General features: G+C 63.9%; 2 protein-coding genes across 10 annotated transcripts in view; one reads left to right on the forward strand and one right to left on the reverse strand.

The window, feature by feature from the left end:
* ADCY7 (adenylate cyclase 7) overlaps positions 1 to 19,282 on the forward strand; it is a 57,077-nt gene extending 37,795 nt beyond the window's left edge. For all 7 annotated transcript variants that reach the window (XM_066243943.1, XM_066243938.1, XM_066243940.1 and 4 more), the window contains exons 8-26: positions 1,312 to 1,439; positions 2,809 to 2,967; positions 3,176 to 3,308; positions 5,680 to 5,871; positions 6,208 to 6,242; positions 6,717 to 6,800; positions 6,892 to 6,964; positions 8,211 to 8,308; positions 9,109 to 9,193; positions 9,536 to 9,661; positions 11,118 to 11,195; positions 12,222 to 12,415; positions 13,275 to 13,365; positions 13,737 to 13,892; positions 15,298 to 15,444; positions 15,901 to 16,005; positions 16,399 to 16,513; positions 17,008 to 17,132; positions 17,318 to 19,282. In XM_066243943.1, coding sequence (XP_066100040.1) covers positions 1,312 to 1,439; positions 2,809 to 2,967; positions 3,176 to 3,308; positions 5,680 to 5,871; positions 6,208 to 6,242; positions 6,717 to 6,800; positions 6,892 to 6,964; positions 8,211 to 8,308; positions 9,109 to 9,193; positions 9,536 to 9,661; positions 11,118 to 11,195; positions 12,222 to 12,415; positions 13,275 to 13,365; positions 13,737 to 13,892; positions 15,298 to 15,444; positions 15,901 to 16,005; positions 16,399 to 16,513; positions 17,008 to 17,132; positions 17,318 to 17,464 — 2,271 coding nt within the window. In that variant the 3' untranslated portion in view covers positions 17,465 to 19,282. The remainder of the gene's footprint in view (positions 1 to 1,311; positions 1,440 to 2,808; positions 2,968 to 3,175; positions 3,309 to 5,679; positions 5,872 to 6,207; positions 6,243 to 6,716; positions 6,801 to 6,891; positions 6,965 to 8,210; positions 8,309 to 9,108; positions 9,194 to 9,535; positions 9,662 to 11,117; positions 11,196 to 12,221; positions 12,416 to 13,274; positions 13,366 to 13,736; positions 13,893 to 15,297; positions 15,445 to 15,900; positions 16,006 to 16,398; positions 16,514 to 17,007; positions 17,133 to 17,317) is intronic.
* Positions 19,283 to 20,088: 806 nt separating this feature from the next.
* The window catches only part of BRD7 (bromodomain containing 7), a 32,023-nt gene continuing 31,427 nt past the window's right edge, over positions 20,089 to 20,684 (reverse strand). For 2 of the 3 annotated variants that reach the window (XM_066243946.1, XM_066243945.1), the window contains exons 16-17: positions 20,501 to 20,644; positions 20,089 to 20,263 (exon numbers count right to left, since the gene is read on the reverse strand). In XM_066243946.1, coding sequence (XP_066100043.1) covers positions 20,208 to 20,263; positions 20,501 to 20,644 — 200 coding nt within the window. In that variant the 3' untranslated portion in view covers positions 20,089 to 20,207. Of the gene's footprint in view, positions 20,304 to 20,500; positions 20,645 to 20,684 lie in introns of all 3 variants that reach the window. The other variant, XM_066243947.1, reaches the window with a different exon arrangement.

The raw sequence follows: 20,684 nt of genomic DNA on the forward strand, positions 1-20,684 counted from the left end.
TGGCCTAGAGTTCGGCGTGTGCCAGTCGGGCCCAGCAGGGAGCAGCTGGCACGCTCCGGTGGGGTCACGGGTGGGGGGTTTGGGGAAGGGACTGCTCAGAAAAGCATGACAGGTACGGGGACCTGAGAGAGCGATGGTGCCCCATCCGGTCACTGACGCTAGGCTGTCACCCCCAGTCCTTACGGGCACGGGAGCGGGTAGGCACTGGACCTGGGGATAGAGGGTACCTCGGTGCAAGGAGGTAGCCAGCCCTTTGTTACCGTACAGGAGCGAGTTGAGGGGTCCGTATCAGGAGCCAGGGGGCAAGGCTGCTTGCTGAGGCCTCCCTGGGGGGCCGGGGTGGGGAGTGGAACTAGCATGTGGTTCTTCATGTTCCCGAAAACTGTACCCACTTGGCTTTAGTATGTGTGGCCGTCTGTGCTGAGGGCTTACAGAGCATCTAGTGGCCACAGAGCCACCTCAGATGGAACCTCTGACAGCTGGCCTGGGCCTCCCCTTTCCCCCATGGGCATTTTCTTATGTGACTCTGGCCTCTCTCATCCTCATCTTTTCTCTCTGCTTTCTCCTCACACCCCAGACCCTGCAGCCCTAGCAGCATAGCCATCTTCTTGGCTTAACCTTAGCTTAACGTACCTGCAACCTCTCTGTCTTTATCTCCCTTATTCAACCCACTTCAGCCACGCTGCTGTATTGCTTCAGCTGTCTGGCCTCAGGGCCTTTGCACATGCCATTTTCTTCTTTTTTCCTGGAATGCTGTTCCTCTGGATACTGGTGTGGCTTGCTCCCTTGGTTGGTTTGTTTGTATTTTTTTAGGCTCAAACATTATCTTCTCCAAGAAGCATTTTCTGGTCTCCTGGGAACTCCCTTTCCCCTCCCCGGCCTCATTTTTCTCCTTAGCAATTATCACCGTTAGATGTCTAAGATTTTATCACGTGTAATGTCCACTCCCGCCACCAGTGTGGGAACTGCATGGCTGTCTGGGGTATTTTGTCGCTGTTTACGGCTGTGTCCCTGGGCCTGGGCGGGGCACTCAGCAGGTGCTCAAACATTGCACGGGTGAAGGAAACAGAGGGCATTCAGGTGGCCGCCCTGAGTAACGCTTGTTTTCGCCACTGATGCTTGGAGTTCCTCCTGGAGAGTCCCAGTGTCCCCAGTCCTTTTACCAGAAGCAGCTACGGGTGACTGGACCCCCAGGAGGAAGCCCCTGGCCAGAAAAGAGCCTGGTTTACCCTGGAGGGTGCGGGGGAGGTGGCTGGCTGGCCTGTGCAACCCCGGGCCCCACGCTGACCAGGCCTCTCCCTTGCCCCGCAGGCCAATGAGTGCATGCGAATCAAGATTCTGGGTGACTGCTACTACTGTGTGTCGGGCCTGCCCGTGTCCCTGCCCACCCACGCCCGGAACTGTGTGAAGATGGGGCTGGACATGTGTGAGGCCATTAAGTAGGTACCGCGGGCAGGTCCGGGGCACTGGGGCCCGTTCCTACGACCATCCCCTCCTGCCTCCCAGGACATGATGGGGAATGCTCTGTCCCCATTTTCCAGATGAGGACACTGAGGCTGGGGGTGCAGGTGGCCTGACTGGATCGCTCAGCTGTTGGGTTTGCATCCCTCCCAGTGGGACCCTGAGTGTCCGTGAGCTCAGAGCTGGGGGCGCGAGGCCGGGCAGCTGGGCCACCTTCCCCCAAGGACAGTCTCAGCCGCGCCAGGAGACACTCGCAGCCTTGGGGACTGACTCCAAGGCTCCGTCTGCTTCTCGCTCCTTGTGCAGACCCTGGGGTCAGAGGGGCTGGCCCTCAGAGCTGCAGGGAGACCCCCAGCTCCCCGGGGCTCCTTCCCACCAGCATCCACTTCTCGTGAGGGTCTGGGAGCCCCAGCAGCCATGGTGGTCCCCCAGGTGGGCGATGGAGAGCCAGGTGGACCGGGCTGAGCCAAACCGGCTGTAGTTCAGAGCAGACGGAGCTGGCACAGCCGGCTCCCTGTGGGGTCATAGCTCCAGCTCGCTCTTCCCCTTGAAATGTCACCAGAAATGGTGGGGACAGCACTTCTCAGGGAGCTGGGGTCCAGGTTCTAACCTGGCTCTGCATCCCTGCCCACGGGACCTCAGGCAGCCTCCCCCATCCCAGAATATGTGGAGGTTGTGCAGGTCCCTGCTGCTCCTTCTGCCTGTCACCCTGTCCCCAGCCCTAGTGATGGACACATGGCCCTGGCTGCTCCCTGAGCCCTCATTCTCTTCTCAAGGGACCCAGAGGCTTTGCTCATGTTTGGGGGTGCCCTGGGCCCTGGGGAAGGTCTAACTTGGCTCCTTGTGCTGAGTGATGCTAATGACCCGCTGAGCTCATTCCTAGAGAAGGTCCCCAAAGGCTGGCTGGCCCTGTGTTCTTCGGGTCTGTGGCTTTGGAGGGCCCCTCTGCAGACCCTGCAGCCGTTTCTAACTCAGTCAGGGCTGCCGGCCTGGGAATACCTGGTGATGGTATTTGAGGACCTTCAAAACGAGCCTCAGTGACTGGTGACACTTAGCATCCTGCCTCCTCCTCCCAGCCTCTGAGCTTGGGGGTGGCCACACCATTTGCCCGGTCCCAGAGATGGGCTGCTAGGTCGCTTTTGAGGAGGCAGCCCCATCACACTGAGAACCTTCCCCCTGTGAGCTGGGCCTGCCCTGTTCCTGCCCCGTGCCTGCCCCCTCACCCACAATGCTTGCCCCGTCCCTGCCCTGCACCACACCTCATACTGGGACCTCGACCCCGTCCCAGGGTTCAGGGTCCCCCACGCAGCCCAGGCTGCGGTGAGGTGACCCGGTGGCTCTGCCCAGGCAGGTGCGGGAGGCCACGGGCGTGGACATCAGCATGCGCGTGGGCATTCACTCGGGGAACGTGCTGTGTGGTGTCATCGGGCTGCGCAAGTGGCAGTATGACGTGTGGTCCCACGACGTGTCCCTCGCCAACAGAATGGAGGCGGCCGGAGTCCCTGGGTGAGGCTCAGCTGGACAGCTGTGGGGTCAGAGGCCGACTCTGGGCTGGAGGTGTCGGGGGGGGGGTCAGAGACGGAATCAGCGACACCTCGCGGTGCGGGGAGCCGGCCTGGGTTCCGGTCCGCTGGGCTCTGGCTGCAGTGCGTCCTTGGGTGGGTGCCAGCCCTCTCTGGGCCCCACTGCGCTGTCTGACGTGGACCCTCCCCAGCCGGGTGCACATCACAGAGGCGACGCTGAGCCACCTGGACAAGGCGTACGAGGTGGAGGACGGGCACGGGCAGCAGCGGGACCCCTACCTGAAGGAGATGAACATCCGTACCTACCTGGTCATCGACCCCCGGGTACGAGGGCCCAGATGCCGCGGGCTGGGGGTGGTTCCGGGGCGAAGGGGGGTCATCGACCCCCGGGTACAAGGGCCCAGAGGCCCGGGCTGGGGGTGGCTCCAGGGCGGGGGGGGGGGTGTCATCGACTCCCGGGTATGAGAGCCCAGATGCCGCGGGCTGGGGGTGGCTCCGGGGCGGGGGGGCGGTCATCGACTCCCTGGGTACAAGGGCCCAGATGCCGCGGGCTGGGGGTGGCTCCGGGGCGGGGGGGGGGGGTCATCGACCCCCGGGTACGAGGGCCCAGATGCCCCGGGCTGGGGGTGGCTCCGGGGTGAGGGGGGGGTCATTGACCCCCGGGTACGAGGGCCCAGATGCCGCGGGCTGGGGGTGGCTCGGGGGGGGGGGGGTCATCGACTTCCGAGTACGAGGGCCCAGATGCCGCGGGCTGGGGGTGGCTCCGGGGCGGAGGGGGGTCATTGACCCCCGGGTACGAGGGCCCAGATGCCGCGGGCTGGGGGTGGCTCCGGGGTGGGGGGGGCAGGGGAGGCTGGCCGGGGTGGGCATGAGCGCCTCATCGCTGGGCATGGTCCAGGCCCCAAGCGGCAGCTTCCCTGGGTCTTCATGTTCTCTCCTACGAAACTGGGGGGGACAGGGGGGGCCTCCCTCACAAGGGGGACAGCTAATCCAGTGACACCCTCGCCATGGCCTGGCGCATCGTAAACACCCTGGAAATAAGTCACTGAGTGTGTTTTCCATGCGGTTTTCACTAATCTCCCGGATTTTCGAAAGACATTTTAAACACGCTTTGGATGAGACGCAGGGAAGTGGGAACTGGCCATGGGGCCAGGCCTCCCCGTGTCCTGGGCTCTGACCCACGGCGTCGGCCTGGTGGGCCAGCGATGCCTCCGCATCCATCAGGACCCCGTGGTGGTGGGGCCCTCGGGCTGCTCCTGGCCGCCCATCCCTGCGCCCGCTGGGCTGCCCCCCCCCTTGTCCTGTGGGTGCCGGTGAATCATCCTTGGGACTCGCTCAAGAATGCCGGCTGTGCAGGCTCTTCACGCTCCCTCCAGCTAAGCTCCGGCCGGCCTCAGGCTGGCCTGCTGCTGCCGCTGGCCTCCAGGGAGCGGAGAGCCTCCTCCAGCCTCTGCCGACCCGTCTGCCGCCCCTCCCCCGTCCCCTGGGCCTCCGCCTGCTGACCTCCTGTGACCCACAAGGGTTCAGTAAGAGTGTGTCAAGCGGGACTGGACCGGGTCCGGCACTGGACCTGCTGCCCTGCCTCCCACCCCACCCTTGTCCAGTCTCGTCCCATCTCCTAGTGGACAATGCAGACAGCAGCAGGGGGTGTCGTGGAGAGTGTCCATGCGCCCTGTCCATGGCCAGCACGTCCCCGTAAAGGGGGCATGTGATTTCTTGAGTCCCTGCTGCAGGGATGTCAGACAGGGGGAGGGGGACAGGCATGTGACCCCCCCCCCCCATGCCCAGGCAGGTGCTCACTGAGGGCACGGTGCATTCTGGGACCCTGGGACTGTCACAGTGGCCAGGTCCATGCCATCCCCTCTGGCTCGGCGGGCAGAAGCCTCTCAGCGTTTAGAAATGCTTCTACCCCAGACGGAGGCTGGGGATTGGCTGGGAGGTTTGCCGCGGTGGCTTTGCGAGTGTTTGTGGGACCCAAGGAGATGGGGGCCCCTGGACAGCAGTCCAGGGGGGGATGGGGGTACGGGGACAGCACCCTTCTCCCCCCCCGGCTGGTCCCCACGGAAGGGACATGTACCAGCTGCAGGCAGGAGGGGCGGGCCAGGTGCCCGTGGCTTCCCTGGGTGGGGTGCCGTCACAGGGTGGGGCGCTTGGGGGGACTTTCAGGCCCCAAGGACTGTATCTGGTGGCTTTGCAACTTAGGACCTGAACCCTTGTCTGTCCCTGGGGAGGCAGAGAAGGGTGTGAGGGCTGGGCTTGTGTGTGTGTGTGAGAGTGTATGTGTGTGTGAGCGTGTGTGTGTATGTGTGTGAGTGTGTGAGTGTGTGTGAGTGTGATTGTGTGTGTGTATGTGAGTGTGTGTGTGAGTGTGTGTGAGTGTGTGTGTGAGTGTGTGTGAGTGTGAGTGTGTGTGAGCGTGAGTGTGTGTGTGAGTGTGTGTGTGTGTGAGAGTATGTGTGTGTGAGTGTGTCATTCATCTTTACTCCTGGCCTGGGGAGGGCCGGTCCCCAGGTTGGGGCTACCCCTCCAGCCCAGCCAAGGGGCGCCCTGAGCTCATCCAATCCCCAAGGACTGCAGACCCAGCAGCTGGTTTGCCATTTTCCTCTTGGCCAGATGGGCCACGCTCCGGGCAGCCTTGCATGTTGGGGGCTGGAAGGCGAGGGGCGGGCCGAGCCGTGTCCGTGTTCACCCGCAGAGCCAGCAGCCGCCCCCGCCCAGCCACCACCTCCCCAAGCCCAAGGGGGACGCAGCCCTGAAGATGCGGGCGTCCTTACGCATGACCCGCTACCTCGAGTCCTGGGGGGCTGCGCGGCCCTTTGCCCACCTCAACCACCGAGAGAGTGTGAGCAGCAGCGAGGCCCCTGTCCCCAACGGCCGGAGGCCCAAGGTAGGACCCGGTCCGGGGACCTGGGGGCCGGGATGCCTTTCAAAGGGGGCAGCAGAGCCTGTGCGCCAGTGCCCTTTCAGCCAACTCTGTTTCTCCCTCTGTGAAACGGGTCTGGTTTCTGCCCTGCCCCCTGCTGGGGACGTGAGGGCACATGGAGGGTGCTTCCCCGTGGCTGGGAGCCCTCCGTCCTCCTCACTCCCCGGACGAGTTCCGCTTCGGTTCAGGATGCCGGCAGCTGGCATAGTCCCTGGCACCCTGCCTGCGTCTCTGAGACAGTAGACCCAGACCTGTGAGGGCCCCGCCTGCTGAAGAATAACTGTCCCTTCTCCCCTCCAGGCCATTCCCCTGCGGCGCCACCGGACCCCCGACAGGTAGATGTGCTGTTCCCTTCCCTGTCAGACTGTGGCCTGCCTTTCTGGCCAAGTCTTATCCCAGTCACCTCCTCCAGGCAGGCTGCCCTGATCAGCCTCCGCCGAGGAGGGCAGCTCTGCAAGGCCCAGCCCTGACCACGGGGTTTGCTGAGGCTCGGGTCAGAGTGTGTCTGGAAACCAGAAGTGCACAATGATTGGGCGCTTGTCACAGACCCCCTGGTAGCAGGTCGGGGGTGGAGTGAGGGCACCCTGTGGGTCTAGAGGAAGAGGCGTTGGAGTGGGGGCCGGGGGTCTAGTCTCTGTTTCTTGCTGGGCCGCTGGCCAGCTGGGCCATGCCGGGCTTTCGTTTGCCCTCTCGGGCCTCAGTGGGACCTGCCTGTCCTTTGACCGTCCTGCACGGGGCTCGCCACCCCTGCCTCTGCTCACGTGGACGGGGCTCCCTGTGGTGATGCCATTGTGGGTGTCTGATTCCAGGAGTGCGTCCCCCAAGGGGCGGTCGGAGGACGACTCCTATGACGATGAGATGCTGTCGGCCATCGAAGGTCTCAGCTCCACGAGGTGAGGAGTCCTAGACGTCGGCTGGCCTTGTCCCCCCCCCCTTCCCCCTCCCCCCTCCCCCCCTAACTCACTGCCGTGTCTGGCCCTGCAGGCCCTGCTGCTCTAAGTCTGATGACTTTTACACCTTTGGGTCCATCTTCCTGGAGAAGAACTTTGAGCAAGAAGTAAGGGCCCTGGGCCAGCCCATGAAAAGGGGCTCCAAGGCTTGGGGTGGGTGGGGGGTCTCAGGCCATGGGGCAGCCATGTGCCCACAGCTGTTCAGGATGGTGTATGGGAATCGCTCCAGCTGGCTGTTTTGGGGGTGGGGTCAGAGACTCAACCTGCTGGCCTCACCCCGGGGTCTGACGGGCCCCCACGTGTGACTCACCCACTTGGGTTTGGGAGACTTTGCTCCCTTCAAATGCAAGACCCTTGGTGGCTGAGCACCCAGTGTGGCCTCAGGGCGACATCGGCCTTGCGGTCAGGGAAGAGTGTTGAAGGGACCTGGACTGGTCACCTGGCTGCCACAGCAACGTGCTTTTATAGCTGCTTTTATAGCATTAGTGACAATTCACTTGTTTACTGAGCGCTTACTAGGGCCTGGCAACGTCCCAGGCACCCACGGCCTGTCATTAACCCTCACACGGCCGGCCGAGGTGACACTGTCCTTCATCTCACAGACCCTTGGAGGTCTCGGGGTGTCTTGACCTCAGGGGTGGCCCGTCTGAGAGGGCGGCCCAGCCCACGTGCTCTAGTGCCGGGACCTCTCCTGCGCCGGCCCTCAGGACTGGGGGGCCTCCTCTAGCTGGGGCTCCCTGAGTTGGGGGGTCCCTGGGTGTGGAGCTGGGGTCTGGAGGCAGATGTGGTCACCGGGAAACGTGCCTGGGGACCTCCCTGGGCCGTGTGACAATGCAGCCAGGCTGCAGGGACGCTGAGCTTGGCTTGCTCCCTTGCAGCAGGAGCCCTTGTGGGCTGAGGCTGTGCAAGGAGGCCTGGTGTGGAGAGGCAGCCGGCCTGGGGTCCCCGCCTGACAGCTCAGGGCTCCGCTCGGCCTCACTCCTCGGTGTGGGGGGAGGACAGACCCAGCTTCCACCCCCTCCCCCCCCCGCCGCCACAGCAGCCCCTGACCTCAGATTCAGTTCCTGGGCTTTTCAGGGACCTCAGAAATCAAAGGGAAGACCTGAGCAGGGTGGGGGAGGGACAGTGTCACCTCCAAACCCCAAAATGGGAGCAAGTGAGCGTTGTTCTTCCGTGATGATGATGGGCCATCATCACCGCCACTCAAGGAGGGCTGCGAGGTTTGTAAGGTGATTAACGTGAGCCGGCCTGAGAGGGAGGGGTCAGAGCAGGCGGCCCTCCAGCCCGGGGTGGGGTGGGGTGGGGGTGGCATCAGCTGTCCTGGGCACCCCTCACTGCCTCCGTCACCCCCAGTACCGCCTGGCGCCCATCCCCCGGGCCCGCCACTACTTCGCCTGTGCGAGCCTCGTGTTCATCTGCATCCTGCTGGTCCACCTCCTGCTCATGCCCAGGTTGGTCGGGGCGGCAGACGGCCGAGCCCACTGGGGGTCGGGCAGGAGGGGCGGCAGCTGGCGGCAGGGGACCAGCTGATAAGAGCGCAGCAGCATGAGGCCTCACGGTCCCCCACACCTGGAGTTCCTAGCGCTTGGTTTTTTGCTGTAATCGAATGTGCTGGCTCCCTTGAGCCTCAGGCCTCCCTACTCCCTGATGCCTCTCACCTTGGAAGTCCCCCGGTTCCCTGCACAGCCCGCAGGCATTTCAACTGGGACTCCTGCCCCAGGAGTTTGTCCCGCCCTCCTCCCCTTTCCCCCTCAGCTGTGGGAAACTGAGGCTCAGAGGGGGTGGGCGAGGCCTTATCCAGGGTGCAGACTCTGAGATGCGTGTCTCTGCCTCCAGGCAGGGGTGGGGGTGCGAGGTCCCAGGGAGGCAGTTGGTTCTGGAAGTTGGTTAGGCCACGGGCCCACGAGCCCTGTGGTTTAGGATGTCTTGACTAAAGAGAAAACAGGTCCTTTTCTTCCACAGTATGTCTGTGCCAGACCTGAGTCTCAGGGCTGTGTAGTCACTCATTTCTTACATTCTTGACCCAGAAAGAGGGACGTGAGTTGATCTTGGGCTTCCTGTTTTGGCCGGGCCTCGTGTGCTGTTTGTGGGGCAGCGGGGCCACGGTTTTTAAAGGGCCCCTTTGCTGAGTGTAGAAGAGCAGTTTGGGTGGGGGCAGAAGGGGACTGTGCACCTGAGAACTGGGGTGTGGGGCGGGGTTGGGGAGCGTTGGCAGATGGTCCCCAGAACTTAGGTTTTCCCTCCTCCCCAGGACGGCAGCTCTGGGACTGTCCTTTGGGCTAGTGGCCTGCGTGCTGGGGCTGGTGCTGACCCTGTGCTTCGCTGACGAGTTCTTGGTGAGTTGGGAGGGGGCACTGAGCACCCACTTGGGCCCCACAGGTGTCAGGGCTGTGGACGTGTGGGCCCCTGAGCCCTGGCCCGTCAGCCCCTCCGAGCCCTGCTGTCTCACGGACAGTCACCAAGTGCCCGAGCTTCTCCTGAGAGGGGTCTCCTGGTGGTCCCCAGGTGGGCATGCCCTCTGTCTGTGCTCCGCACATGTGCTGTGCTCTGGCACAGTGCCCGCCGACTCCCCCCTCGCTGAGCTCCTGGGGGCTGTCACGCCTGCTGGGCCGTTGGGCTGTGGGCTCCCCTCCTGCCCGGGGGCTGCAGCCGGGTGACTCAGCCCTGTGACTCCACAGAGGTGCTGCCCAGCCTGGGGGACCCTCCGGGCCATCTCCGAGAGGGTGGAGACTCACCCGCTGCTGCGCTTGTCCCTGGCCATCCTGACCATCGGCAGCCTGCTCACCATCGCCGTCGTCAACCTGGTGGGTTCTAGGTCGGGGGGTCCCCACGTGCACCTCCAGGGGGGCGGGAGCCAGTGCTGATCCCAGAAGCCCCCGGACTCGACTCTAGTCACGCAGCCTCTCCAGAGCCCCGAGGCCAGGCCTGTGAGGTTCCATGGCTGGGGCCAACCCTTCACCCTCTGTTTTTCAAGCGGGGTTTGGGGCCCCGAGCGCTCCTGGGCCGGCCCCACAGGAGATGTCCTGAAGCACCTGTGTCCTTGACACCCCCCGTCTCACACGCTGGGAGGACGCCGGGCCCCTCGGGCCGTGCCCACGCGCCCCAGACCCCCCTCGCTCCTGCCGGTCCCCCCAGGGAGGACGCCGGGCCCCTCGGGCCGTGCCCACGCGCCCCAGACCCCCCTCCCTCGCTCCTGCCCGTCCCCCCAGGGAGGACGCCGGGCCCCTCGGGCCGTGCCCACGCGCCCCAGACCCCCCTCCCTCGCTCCTGCCGGTCCCCCCAGGGAGGACGCCGGGCCCCTCGGGCCGAGCCCACGCGCCCCCGACCCCCCTCCCTCGCTCCTGCCGGTCCTCCCAGGGAGGACGCCGGGCCCCTCGGGCCGTGCCCACGCGCCCCAGACCCCCCTCCCTCGCTCCTGCCGGTCCCCCCAGGGAGGACGCCGGGCCCCTCGGGCCGTGCCCACGTGCCCCAGACCCCCCTCCCTCGCTCCTGCCGGTCCTCCCAGGGAGGACGCCGGGCCCCTCGGGCCGTGCCCACGCGCCCCAGACCCCCCTCCCTCGCTCCTGCCGGTCCCCCCAGGGAGGACGCCGGGCCCCTCGGGCCGTGCCCACGCGCCCCAGACCCCCCTCCCTCGCTCCTGCCGGTCCCCCCAGGGAGGACGCCGGGCCCCTCGGGCCGTGCCCACGCGCCCCAGAGCCCCCTCGCTCCGGCCGGTCCCCCCAGGGAGGATACCAGGCCCCTCGGGCCGTGCCCACGCGCCCCAGAGCCCCCTCGCTCCGGCCGGTCCCCCCAGGGAGGATACCAGGCCCCTCGGGCCGTACCCACGCACCCCAGACCCCCCTCCCTCGCTCCTGCCCGTCCCCCCAGGGAGGACGCCGGGCCCCTCGGGCCGTGCCCACGCACCCCAGACCCCCCTCGCTCCGGCCGATCCTCCCAGGTCCCACAGCTAGAGTCAGGGGCTGTCCCCACTCCATGCCCGACACCCGAGTAGGCTCTGCCCACCTCCCTCAGTGTCCCCGGCAGGGCTGGGGGCTCATTGGAAGCGCTGATGCGTGTCAGCCTCAAGCTCAGGGTGGTGCCTGTGTACCCGTGTGTCACACCCTCCTCTCCGCTGCCCCCTCCCCGCTGGGGAGCTGGTCGCTGCTCCGGGGAGCCGGGCACAGCGGCTCTGCCAGCTCAGCTGCTGCAGAGGCCTCGGGCCCAGCCCTGCGTGCCCCGGCGGGTCCTGGACCCCTCTCACGAGGCCCGTCTCCTTTGCAGCCGTGGCAGCCCACCGGGAATGGGACACGCCTGGGGGCCGTGAGCAGCAGGGAGGGCAGCCCGTGCGAGCTGCTCCCGGTGAGTGAGACCCGGGCTGTGCGCCCCCCCAGGAGCAGGTGGAGAAGCGGGGCCCACGTGGGGCTGAGTGGGAGGCTGCAGGGCCCTGGGGCTGGCGCCCTTTGTCCAGGGCGGTCGGGCGGCGGCACAGGGTGCCAGCACAGGTCCCGACCCTCACTCCGTGGCAACCATTACAATGCCCGTGTGGCAGGCTCAGGGTGATTGCGGTCAGTCGTGGAGCCAGGACGGGACCCCGGGCAGGACGGGACCCCGGGCAGGACGGGACCCCGGGCAGGACGGGACCCCGGGCAGGCCGGGGTCCCAGGCAGGCCGAGGTCCCAGGCAGGACGGGGGCCCCAGGCAGGCCGGGGTCCCAGGCAGGACGGGGGCCCCAGGCAGGACGAGACCCCGGGCAGGACGGGGCCCCGGGCAGGACGAGGCCCCAGGCAGGCCGACACCGGATGCCATCCCTGGTGTGCTCTGCCCACCGCAGGACAAGGGTTGTGGGACTTCGGGGTGGAGGGGGGCAGCGGCACATTCGGAGCTGTTCTCTACAGGGCAGGAAGGTTACAGAGGCGGGCAGGGGAGGGGACGGTGAGGAAAAGCCGAGGCAGGGGAGGGGAGCAGGCAGCAGTGGTTGTATCAGGGGCAGGGTGGTGGCCAGAGAGGTTCGCTCCAGCTCGGGGTGGTGGTGAGTGCCAGGGAGGTCTGGTTTACACTCTAGGGGCAGCACAGGGGCCGCGAGCCGCAGAGGAACGTGGGCAGACGGGCACTGGGCGAGCTCAAGGCAGAGCGTGAGGCAGGGCGCTCGCTGCTCAGGTGTGCGCACGCCCCTGCCCTGCTCTTGGTCACATCCCCGAGCGCTGGCCTTGTCGGTGCCCTCGTCCCCTTTGAGGGCACGCACTCCGAGTGGACGCACTCTGAGTGGACGCAGAGCTGCCGTGAGAACAGCATGGCACTGGTTCAGCAGGGAGGCCCCAAGGGCAGAAGGGCTTCCGGCGGGGTCTCTTCAGGATGTGGTGGGGTGACCAGTGCCCGTCTCCCCAGTATTACACCTGCAGCTGCCTCCTGGCTTTTGTCGCCTGCTCCGTCTTCCTGAGGATGAGCCTGGAGCTGAAGGTCGTGCTGTTGACCGTGGCCTTGGTGGTTTACCTGGTGCTCTTCAACGTCTCCCTGTGCTCGCAGTGGGACTGCTGCAGCCACGACCCGGGCAACCTCACCACGGCCAATGACACCCTCAGGTGGGGCCCGAAGCACTCACCGCCCTGACTGTGGCCCTTCATCTGTCGTTTCCCACGGAGGAGCTTTTGAGTCCCAGCCCTGTCAGCTGGGCCCACTGCGGGGGCGAGGGCTTGCTGGGTCCCACTCCGCAGCACGGAGGAGATGGGTCGAGGTCTGCAGCTCTCGGGGCTCAGTGTCACTCATCTGCAGGCTCTCTCGGGAATGTCCCTGGTCTCATGGAGGCCGCCTGGGCCGTCCCGTCTTTAGGCCAGTCTCAGGGTAGGGAGGAGGAGGCTGCAGCCGCAGCCCAGCGCCCAGCTTCGAGCCAGAGTGCTGGAACGAGCAGCTGTGTCTGCTCTGTTCTGGAAAGGTGGGTGACAGCTGTCGCACAGGAAGGGCTGTGTGGTTCTGGGGGCTCCAGGCCGCAGCTGGACTGAGAAGAGGGCCTGGCTCCCCGTGACCTAAAGGCTGGAATGTGGGGACCTGGGACTAAACTGGCGCCTGGCTTGCACCTGCCAGCCCCCGCCTGTCCCCACGACTGGACTCACCGAGGAGCACCGTCTGTCACCGCTCCCTCCTGCCTAGGGGCTTTCTCTTCAGGCTTGGCAAGGCTATTCCTTGTCGCCCGGGCCTGGGCTTGGATGTCCCCTCAGTGAGGCCTCCCCCACCGCCCAGCCAGCCTCTCCCCTGTGCCCCCCCCCCTATTATTTCACCTGAGGTTTTGTCTTGTTTACTGTCTGCACCACGGGAACCGAGGGCTGAGGGCAGAGACGGCCGGGCTCGGTGGCTCTCCCCAGGGGGCACTGAGTCTGGGCCCCACGCCACCCGCTGTGTTTGGGGCTGGGTGGGAGCCGGAGATGACCCCCCCATGCCCTGCAGCTCCCCAGCCTGTTTGTGGAGCGACCTGAAGACCATGAGCAACTTCTACCTGGTTCTGTTCTACGTCACCCTCATCATGCTCTCCAGACAGGTGAGGCCAGGAGGGCCCGCCATGCTCCCCCCCCCTCCCCGCTCCTCTGGCCGGATCTGTCCTCGGCTTGGGGAGGGCGCGGGTGGCGCTGGGCTGCCTTGGACTCGGGGTGGACGGCCCTGTGGGAAAGCCCCAGTCCTGCATCCGGGTCCCAAATCAGTGTCCTTAGCTTCCGGAGTCACCTGTCGGGACCCACATGACCTGAGGTGGGGGGGGGTCTTGTGAGGATGGTGAGCGGTGGCCAGCCGGGATTTTAAGGCTGTTGAGTGAGGTGTTGGCCACGGGCACGGGGCAGGGTTCTGCGTGGGCCCAGTGCTCAGGGGTGGTGTCCCGCGCCCACGGGGGCCAGACACTGCTGTCGCCGTCTGCAGATCGACTACTACTGCCGCCTGGACTGCCTGTGGAAGAAGAAGTTCAAGAAGGAGCACGAGGAGTTCGAGACCATGGAGAGCGTGAACCGCCTGCTGCTGGAGAACGTCCTGCCGGCCCACGTGGCCGCTCACTTCATCGGGGACAAGCTGAACGAGGTGTGCGAGGGGCAGGAGGTGTGCGGGGGGCAGCTCGCTCTCGGCCAGGGGTGGGGGGGCACTGAGAGCACGCTGCCGTCCTGTGCGGTGAATGAGGTGTGTGTGGGGGGCACTGAGAACACGCTGCCGTCCTGTGCGGTGAATGAGGTGTGTGTGGGGGGCACTGAGAACACGCTGCCGTCCTGTGCGGTGAACGAGGTGTGTGTGGGGGGCACTGAGAGCACGCTGCCGTCCTGTGCGGTGAATGAGGTGTGTGTGGGGGGCACTGAGAACACGCTGCCGTCCTGTGCGGTGAATGAGGTGTGTGGGGGCGGGGGCACTGAGAGCACGCTGCCGTCCTGTGCGGTGAATGAGGTGTGTGTGGGGGGCACTGAGAACACGCTGCCATCCTGTGCGGTGAACGAGGTGTGTGTGGGGGGGCACTGAGAACACGCTGCCGTCCTGTGCGGTGAATGAGGTGTGTGTGGGGGGGCACTGAGAACACGCTGCCGTCCTGTGCGGTGAACGAGGTGTGTGTGGGGGGCACTGAGAGCACGCTGCCGTCCTGTGCGGTGAATGAGGTGTGTGTGGGGGGCACTGAGAACACGCTGCCGTCCTGTGCGGTGAATGAGGTGTGCGGGGGCGGGGGCACTGAGAGCACGCTGCCGTCCTGTGCGGTGAACGAGGTGTGTGTGGGGGGCACTGAGAGCACGCTGCCGTCCTGTGCGGTGAATGAGGTGTGTGTGGGGGGCACTGAGAACACGCTGCCGTCCTGTGCGGTGAACGAGGTGTGTGTGGGGGGGCACTGAGAACACGCTGCCGTCCTGTGCGGTGAATGAGGTGTGTGTGGGGGGGGCACTGAGAACACGCTGCCGTCCTGTGCGGTGAACGAGGTGTGTGTGTGGGGGGGCACTGAGAGCACGCTGCCATCCTGTGCGGTGAAGGTGGGCGGCTACAAGGTGCTCTCCGCGGCCCTCGGCCTCCCCCGTGTGCCCCGATGACAGCTGTCGGGACACAGGCTCCCCGGCCTGGGTCTTCAGCCCTGGGAGATGGGGACCACTGTGTGTGCCCGACAGGGTGGCTGTGAGGGTCGGATGGGTCAGGTGTTGGCATCAGGACAATCTGTGACGAACACGTGTGTGTTCCCCCAGTTAGTTTGTGCACCCAGTGTTAGAACCTGTCTCCTGATGCCTTCCTTCTCCCTTGGGGGGCTCTCAGCCCCACTCTGCAGACAGGGTGTTTGAGAGCAAAAACACCACCCCAAGACTAGCCCTCCCCGACTAACGGACAGACCACCCCTCCACCAGCCTCCTGTGCAGCCAGGCTGAGAACCACTGTGCTGCCCTCACCCTTTCCGGGGCCCCCGCCTGCGCCCTGCGCCCTGCAGCGGCCGGCCCTAAGGCGCCTTTCCCTGTTCCCGCCCCAGGACTGGTACCATCAGTCCTACGACTGCGTCTGCGTCATGTTCGCGTCCGTGCCGGAGTTCAAGGTGTTCTACACGGAGTGCGACGTCAACAAGGAGGGCCTGGAGTGTCTGCGGCTGCTCAATGAGATCATCGCCGACTTCGACGAGGTGGGACCCGAGTCCAGGCAGCAGGGCGGGCCGGCCGGGCACCAGCATCCTGGCCGCAACAGCTCCCTCATGGGTGGGGGATACATTTCCATCATCTTTATTCAGCAGGTGTCTGCTCTGGGACGGGTGGCTGGCTGAGATTAGTGGTAGGTCCTTGCAGGAGAGGAGTCCCCAGCTAAGCCCAGGTGGTCAGTCTGCCTGACTGGGAGAAGGAGACAGGCGACCCTCCAGTGGAGTGGCTGTAGAGCTAGCTGGCTCTCTGCACCTCAGCAGGGACCGGCGTCCAGGGACGGGAGGAACGGGGAAGCTGGCGGTGTCAGGAGGACCCTGCTTGTGCTTACTTAGGTGTGAGCTCGGGCAGCGCCCCGTATGAAGTGGCAGCGGGCACCCCACCCCCTCGCGGAATCAAGGACAGGCCACTGCAGCTGCCGAACTGCCCTGCCCCCTCTCTTGCAGCTGCTGCTCAAGCCCAAGTTCAGCAGCGTGGAGAAGATCAAGACCATCGGCAGCACCTACATGGCCGCAGCAGGGCTCAGCGTCCCCTCAGGGCACGAGAACCAGGTACTTGCCCAGTCTGGTGGTCACACAACCCAGCCCTGTCACCTCAAAGGGAGCCCCCTCCCATGCTCTGCTTGCTGGTGTGGGGGCAGGTCCGCTGAGCAGAAGCCTCTAGTCTGCCTGCCAATAGCCCCTCCCATGGGCCTCGTGCCCACGTGGTGCCCCTGGTCAGGGTGCCCTGGAGCATCAAGGAAGAAGTCCTGGCAGGAAGACCCGCCCCAGCCCCTGTCCCGCCCCCGCGGACATCGCTCTGTCCCGCCCCGGCCCCGCCCTGCCCCCACAGACAGAGCTCTGTCCCACTCCAGCCTCATCCAGCCCCCTGGCCCCGCCCCCACAGACAGCGCTTTTCCTGCCCCGCCCCAGCCCCGACCCCACGGACAGCGCTCTGTCCCGCAGGATCTGGAGCGGCAGCACGCCCACATTGGCATCATGGTGGAGTTCAGCATGGCCCTGATGAACAAGCTGGACGGCATCAACAGGCACTCCTTCAACTCCTTCCGCCTCCGCGTCGGTGAGGGCCTGATGGAGGACGGGTGGGTGGGCGGACTGACGGACCTCTGGTGGGAGACAGCGCCCACCCCTGGCAAGCCCCTCTCTGGCCTGTCTGCTGTCCTTGGCCACCTACTGTAACAGGTCCTAGAGAGCCCAGATTTCACGATCCCAGTGGTTGGGTACTCTCTCTTTGCCTACCAGTGACACAGTTAACCTTTGAAAGTTTTAATACTACATCCCTACAGGAAAGGGGGGATCACCAGCTGTAAGTGGGTCACCTTAAAGGACACTGAGAACTGAGGTATTAACTTGAGCAGTCACTGCTGGCCACAAGGGCCGGAGCTTGGGACCCACTGGCTGTGGGAAACGCGCAGGTGCCAGATCCGCAGTGCTGGTGTTTGGGAGGCCCCAGCCTGGTGGCCGGTGTGTCGTCCAGGCGCTCTGTGGCCCTCCCCAAGGGCAGAAGCCTGAGGCTTGTCTCCATGACGTGCCAGCTGCAAACGTTCTCTCCAGGCATAAACCACGGGCCTGTGATTGCGGGGGTGATTGGGGCACGGAAGCCTCAGTATGACATCTGGGGGAACACAGTCAACGTCGCCAGCAGGATGGAGAGCACCGGAGAACTTGGGAAGATCCAGGTAAACACCCAGGCGGGCAGACGTGACCAGGAGGGAAGAACTTCCCAGGGGTGAGCGAACCGGGCGGCCGCCACCGTGAGCCCGGCTGTCCCTTGCTCGGGAAGGGGGTTGGGGCACCGGACGTGTTGGGAGCCCTGGCCGGTGCCTGCTGCCCTCCCACCACAGGGTTTCTTCCTGCTTCCCAGGTGACTGAGGAGACATGCACCATCCTCCAGGGCCTTGGTTACTCCTGTGAGTGCCGAGGGCTGATCAACGTCAAAGGCAAAGGTGAACTGAGGACTTACTTTGTCTGCACAGACACTGCCAAGTTCCAGGGGCCCGGGCTGAACTGAGGGCTGCTGGCAGGGCCAGTGCTGGAGGCCGCCAGGGAGACAGCCCCACGCGTCACGAGGGCATCCCAGGGCTCCGGCCACCGCCACCTGCTGACATGTGGCTGTGCGTGGCTTCCTTGGACTTGCATGAGAGGACTTCTTGGGCCCGTGTGCCAGCCCCTAGCTTGTAGTGACCACTGGGCCTTACCACAGGCAGCTAGGAGCTTGCTGCACAGCAGGAGGAGGTGCCTTTGTGAGCTGGCACCACGACACATGTTCCAGGTACAGGAGGACTGAGACGAGTCACTGGGGTGGGCTGGGGACCTTCTGCCCAGCGGACCGGCTGTGGGACCCCATACTCACCCAGACGCTGGTGCAGACAGCTGGAAAGGGTGCTTCTGCTCTGTAAATGGTTTCCAACAGTAGGGAGGAAAAACCACGGTGGACACATGCTACTTCCTGCTATCTCTGGCATGTGTTTGTTTTAAATGGATTCATTATTAATGGAGGTTTTATCCTTTTTAATGACTTCTCAGATGCTAGACAAGCCTCTCCCCTCCAGCGTGCTCTGTTTTTTAACCACGGGCACGTAAGTAGGACTGCTGTCCAGTGTCTGCGTGACAGGGCTGCCCCAGCTGTGGGGCGCCACGCTGCAGTGGGGCTGAGGACAAGGGCAGGGAGCGCTGTGGCCCTGGCTCCGAGTCAGACCATGTGAATGCAGCAGCACGAGGGTAGCCTCAGGGAGCGAACGCCGAGAGTAGGCACCACTGCCCAGCCCTCTTGACGACCCGCGCAGGGTCGGGCGGCCCTGAGCTTCACCTCGTCCTGCTTCCCTGCCGGACAGGAAGGGACGGGTCTGTGGACAGCTCGGGCACCCCTGGGACCGCTCTCGTGCCCCCACGTCCGCACAGCTACCTCTGAGGGGCTCCAGACTAGGAGCCGGTCCTCGGTGCGGGCATGCGGAGCGGTCCCCGGCCTGGGAAGCCGGCCCCCTGGCAGGCACTGAGATGGTCTCATTCTGACCGAGTGGGACAAGGCACGGGCCGAGCCGGCTCCCAGCTCCAGCTCTCGCGGGCAGAGGAGGTCCACCGGGTTCCACGGCGAGGAGCAGCCCGTCTGCCCACTCTGGTTCTGAGCAGACCTTGCTGCCTCGTCACAGAGCAGCCGCAGGATCTCAAACCCAGGTGACCGTCCCTGTCCAGCAGAGGTTCTCAGCTAGAAGTCACCCACAAAGCCCCTGAAATCACACACAACCATGCACACGGACTTCGAGTGATTTCATAGGGTTGTGGGTCGGCCAGGCGGTGTCGAGGTCAGCCTGGGCTGGGGGGCGGCGTGTGTGCAGCCTGGGCAGGTGGGGTGGGAAGCGGAGCCCACGGTCTGCCTGTGGGGCTGAGGTGTCGCGTGCACCCGCAATGGTACGAGCGTGTGACAAGGATCTGCTGTTGGAAGGATCTGACAGCAGAAGTGCTAGTGCGGGAAAGGAAGCCTTCCTTACACGACTTCCCAGACGAGGGGCGGCTTCAGGGGAGCACTGTGCTGACGCACGCACTCAGAGCAGCGCAAGAGGCCCCACGGGCTCCCAGAGGGCCAGCCGCCGCTGGGCGGGCCTCCTGACTGCACTTTCTCCCATTGCACATTCAGCCACCCTCTTCTTCCAGCAACAGAAATTCCAATCAGGAGTTTAAAAAAATAATTGGTTTATCATTAATGTAATTTTATTTCCCATTCAAGTACTTTGTTCAGATAAGACTAAGTTTTCGACTGCCGATGGGAATGTATAACTGACCACAAGTCACTTGCAGTCATTTTTTTATAAACCTGTTTTCTAATTATCGAGTCACCTCTTCACACGTGTTGTGTTTTATGACAGGACAAGGACCTTTTCTAACACTGACCTTTCCTGTGGGTCAAGGACTTGCTTAAAGGTTTCCGCTAAGGAACTTCCCCCACTGACCCTCATGGGAAATCACACCGAAGTTTTCGCTTAAGAAAAGTTCCTAACAGAAAAGGCCCCTCCCCACCGTGTCTGTGACAGGTCAGGGTGCGGAGCATGCTTTGAGGAGGTCCATGCACATAACTGGGCTGTTCAGTATACTGAGTATTTATGGGTCTGTAGCGTTGGTTTTACAATGTTACTTCGTTTTTATGAAGTACCAGTGTTTCTACTCAGTTTATTAAATTACCGGTACGGAAAACCCAAAGGTCTCCACTTAATGTTTCTCGGCCTTCAGGAGCTAGTTCCATAGCTCTCAAGTTCAAGAGCGGCACTGCCCGTGTCTGTGGGCGGGGCTGCTCAGTGTGGCTCCTGTGAAGATCCTGCTGTGTCCCCATCCCCCACCCCCGTGGCTCAGCGCACTGTGGCCACTCCTGCCACATGGGGCCACTTTCCCAGTAAACCATCAGATGTGAGCCGGTAAGTTAGTTACAACTTGGTTTGTTCAACGGGGACTGTGTTGAGTGTGGGAACCCTTCAATTACATGGAGGACCTGCTGCCCGTGATGGTGGTGGGGGTCAGAAGAGGGGCTGTTCTGTTGTCTGAGCTGCTCTCTCCCAGCGGAAAGGTCAAGGGGGACTCAGCTGATGCTCCCAGTCCCAGGGTCGGTGTGACTACCTGACAGAAGTCCAGTCTCTGGGACATTAAAATTGTTCCCCAAGTTTAATTAAAAACACAATATACAAATACTTAGTATCTTCTGAAAAGCATTTCCAAGTGAAGAATGAAAAATATGTACATAATCTATAATCAGCTACCAGTCAGCATCAGACCCCATCGGGGCCGCTCTCGGCCACACCAGTTGTGTTAGCTTCTTCAGTGTCTGAAAGACAGACAGACGGACATCAGGCAGCACTTGCCCCCTTTTGATGGAAAAAGAAATGTGAAGGGAAAGGCGGCGTCCCCGAGGGTGGGCGCAAACGGCCCTTCCTAACTGGGACAGGGCGAGGGCGACATCGGTGATGACTGCAGCTCTCCCCTCAAGTGTGTGAGCCTCCCCTGTGGACAGAGAACACGCAGAGCGCGAGTCCAGGCTGCCCAAGGGCCCCCCGGCACCTACCTTCGGTCAGGTCCACCAGGCTGCCTCCCACAGCGGGGCGGGGCACTGAGATGCCCATTGCCTTCCGGACCCCGTACGTGCTGACCACGTCACCAGGAGTCACTTGCTGGGCAAGCTCTTTAAGATTATTGGTCACCTGTTCAGCTAGAAAAAAATAAAATGAAAACAGTTCTAGGTATTGAGA

Source organism: Saccopteryx bilineata, chromosome 9 (genome assembly GCF_036850765.1).
Source record: "Saccopteryx bilineata isolate mSacBil1 chromosome 9, mSacBil1_pri_phased_curated, whole genome shotgun sequence".
Lineage (NCBI taxonomy): Eukaryota > Metazoa > Chordata > Mammalia > Chiroptera > Emballonuridae > Saccopteryx > Saccopteryx bilineata.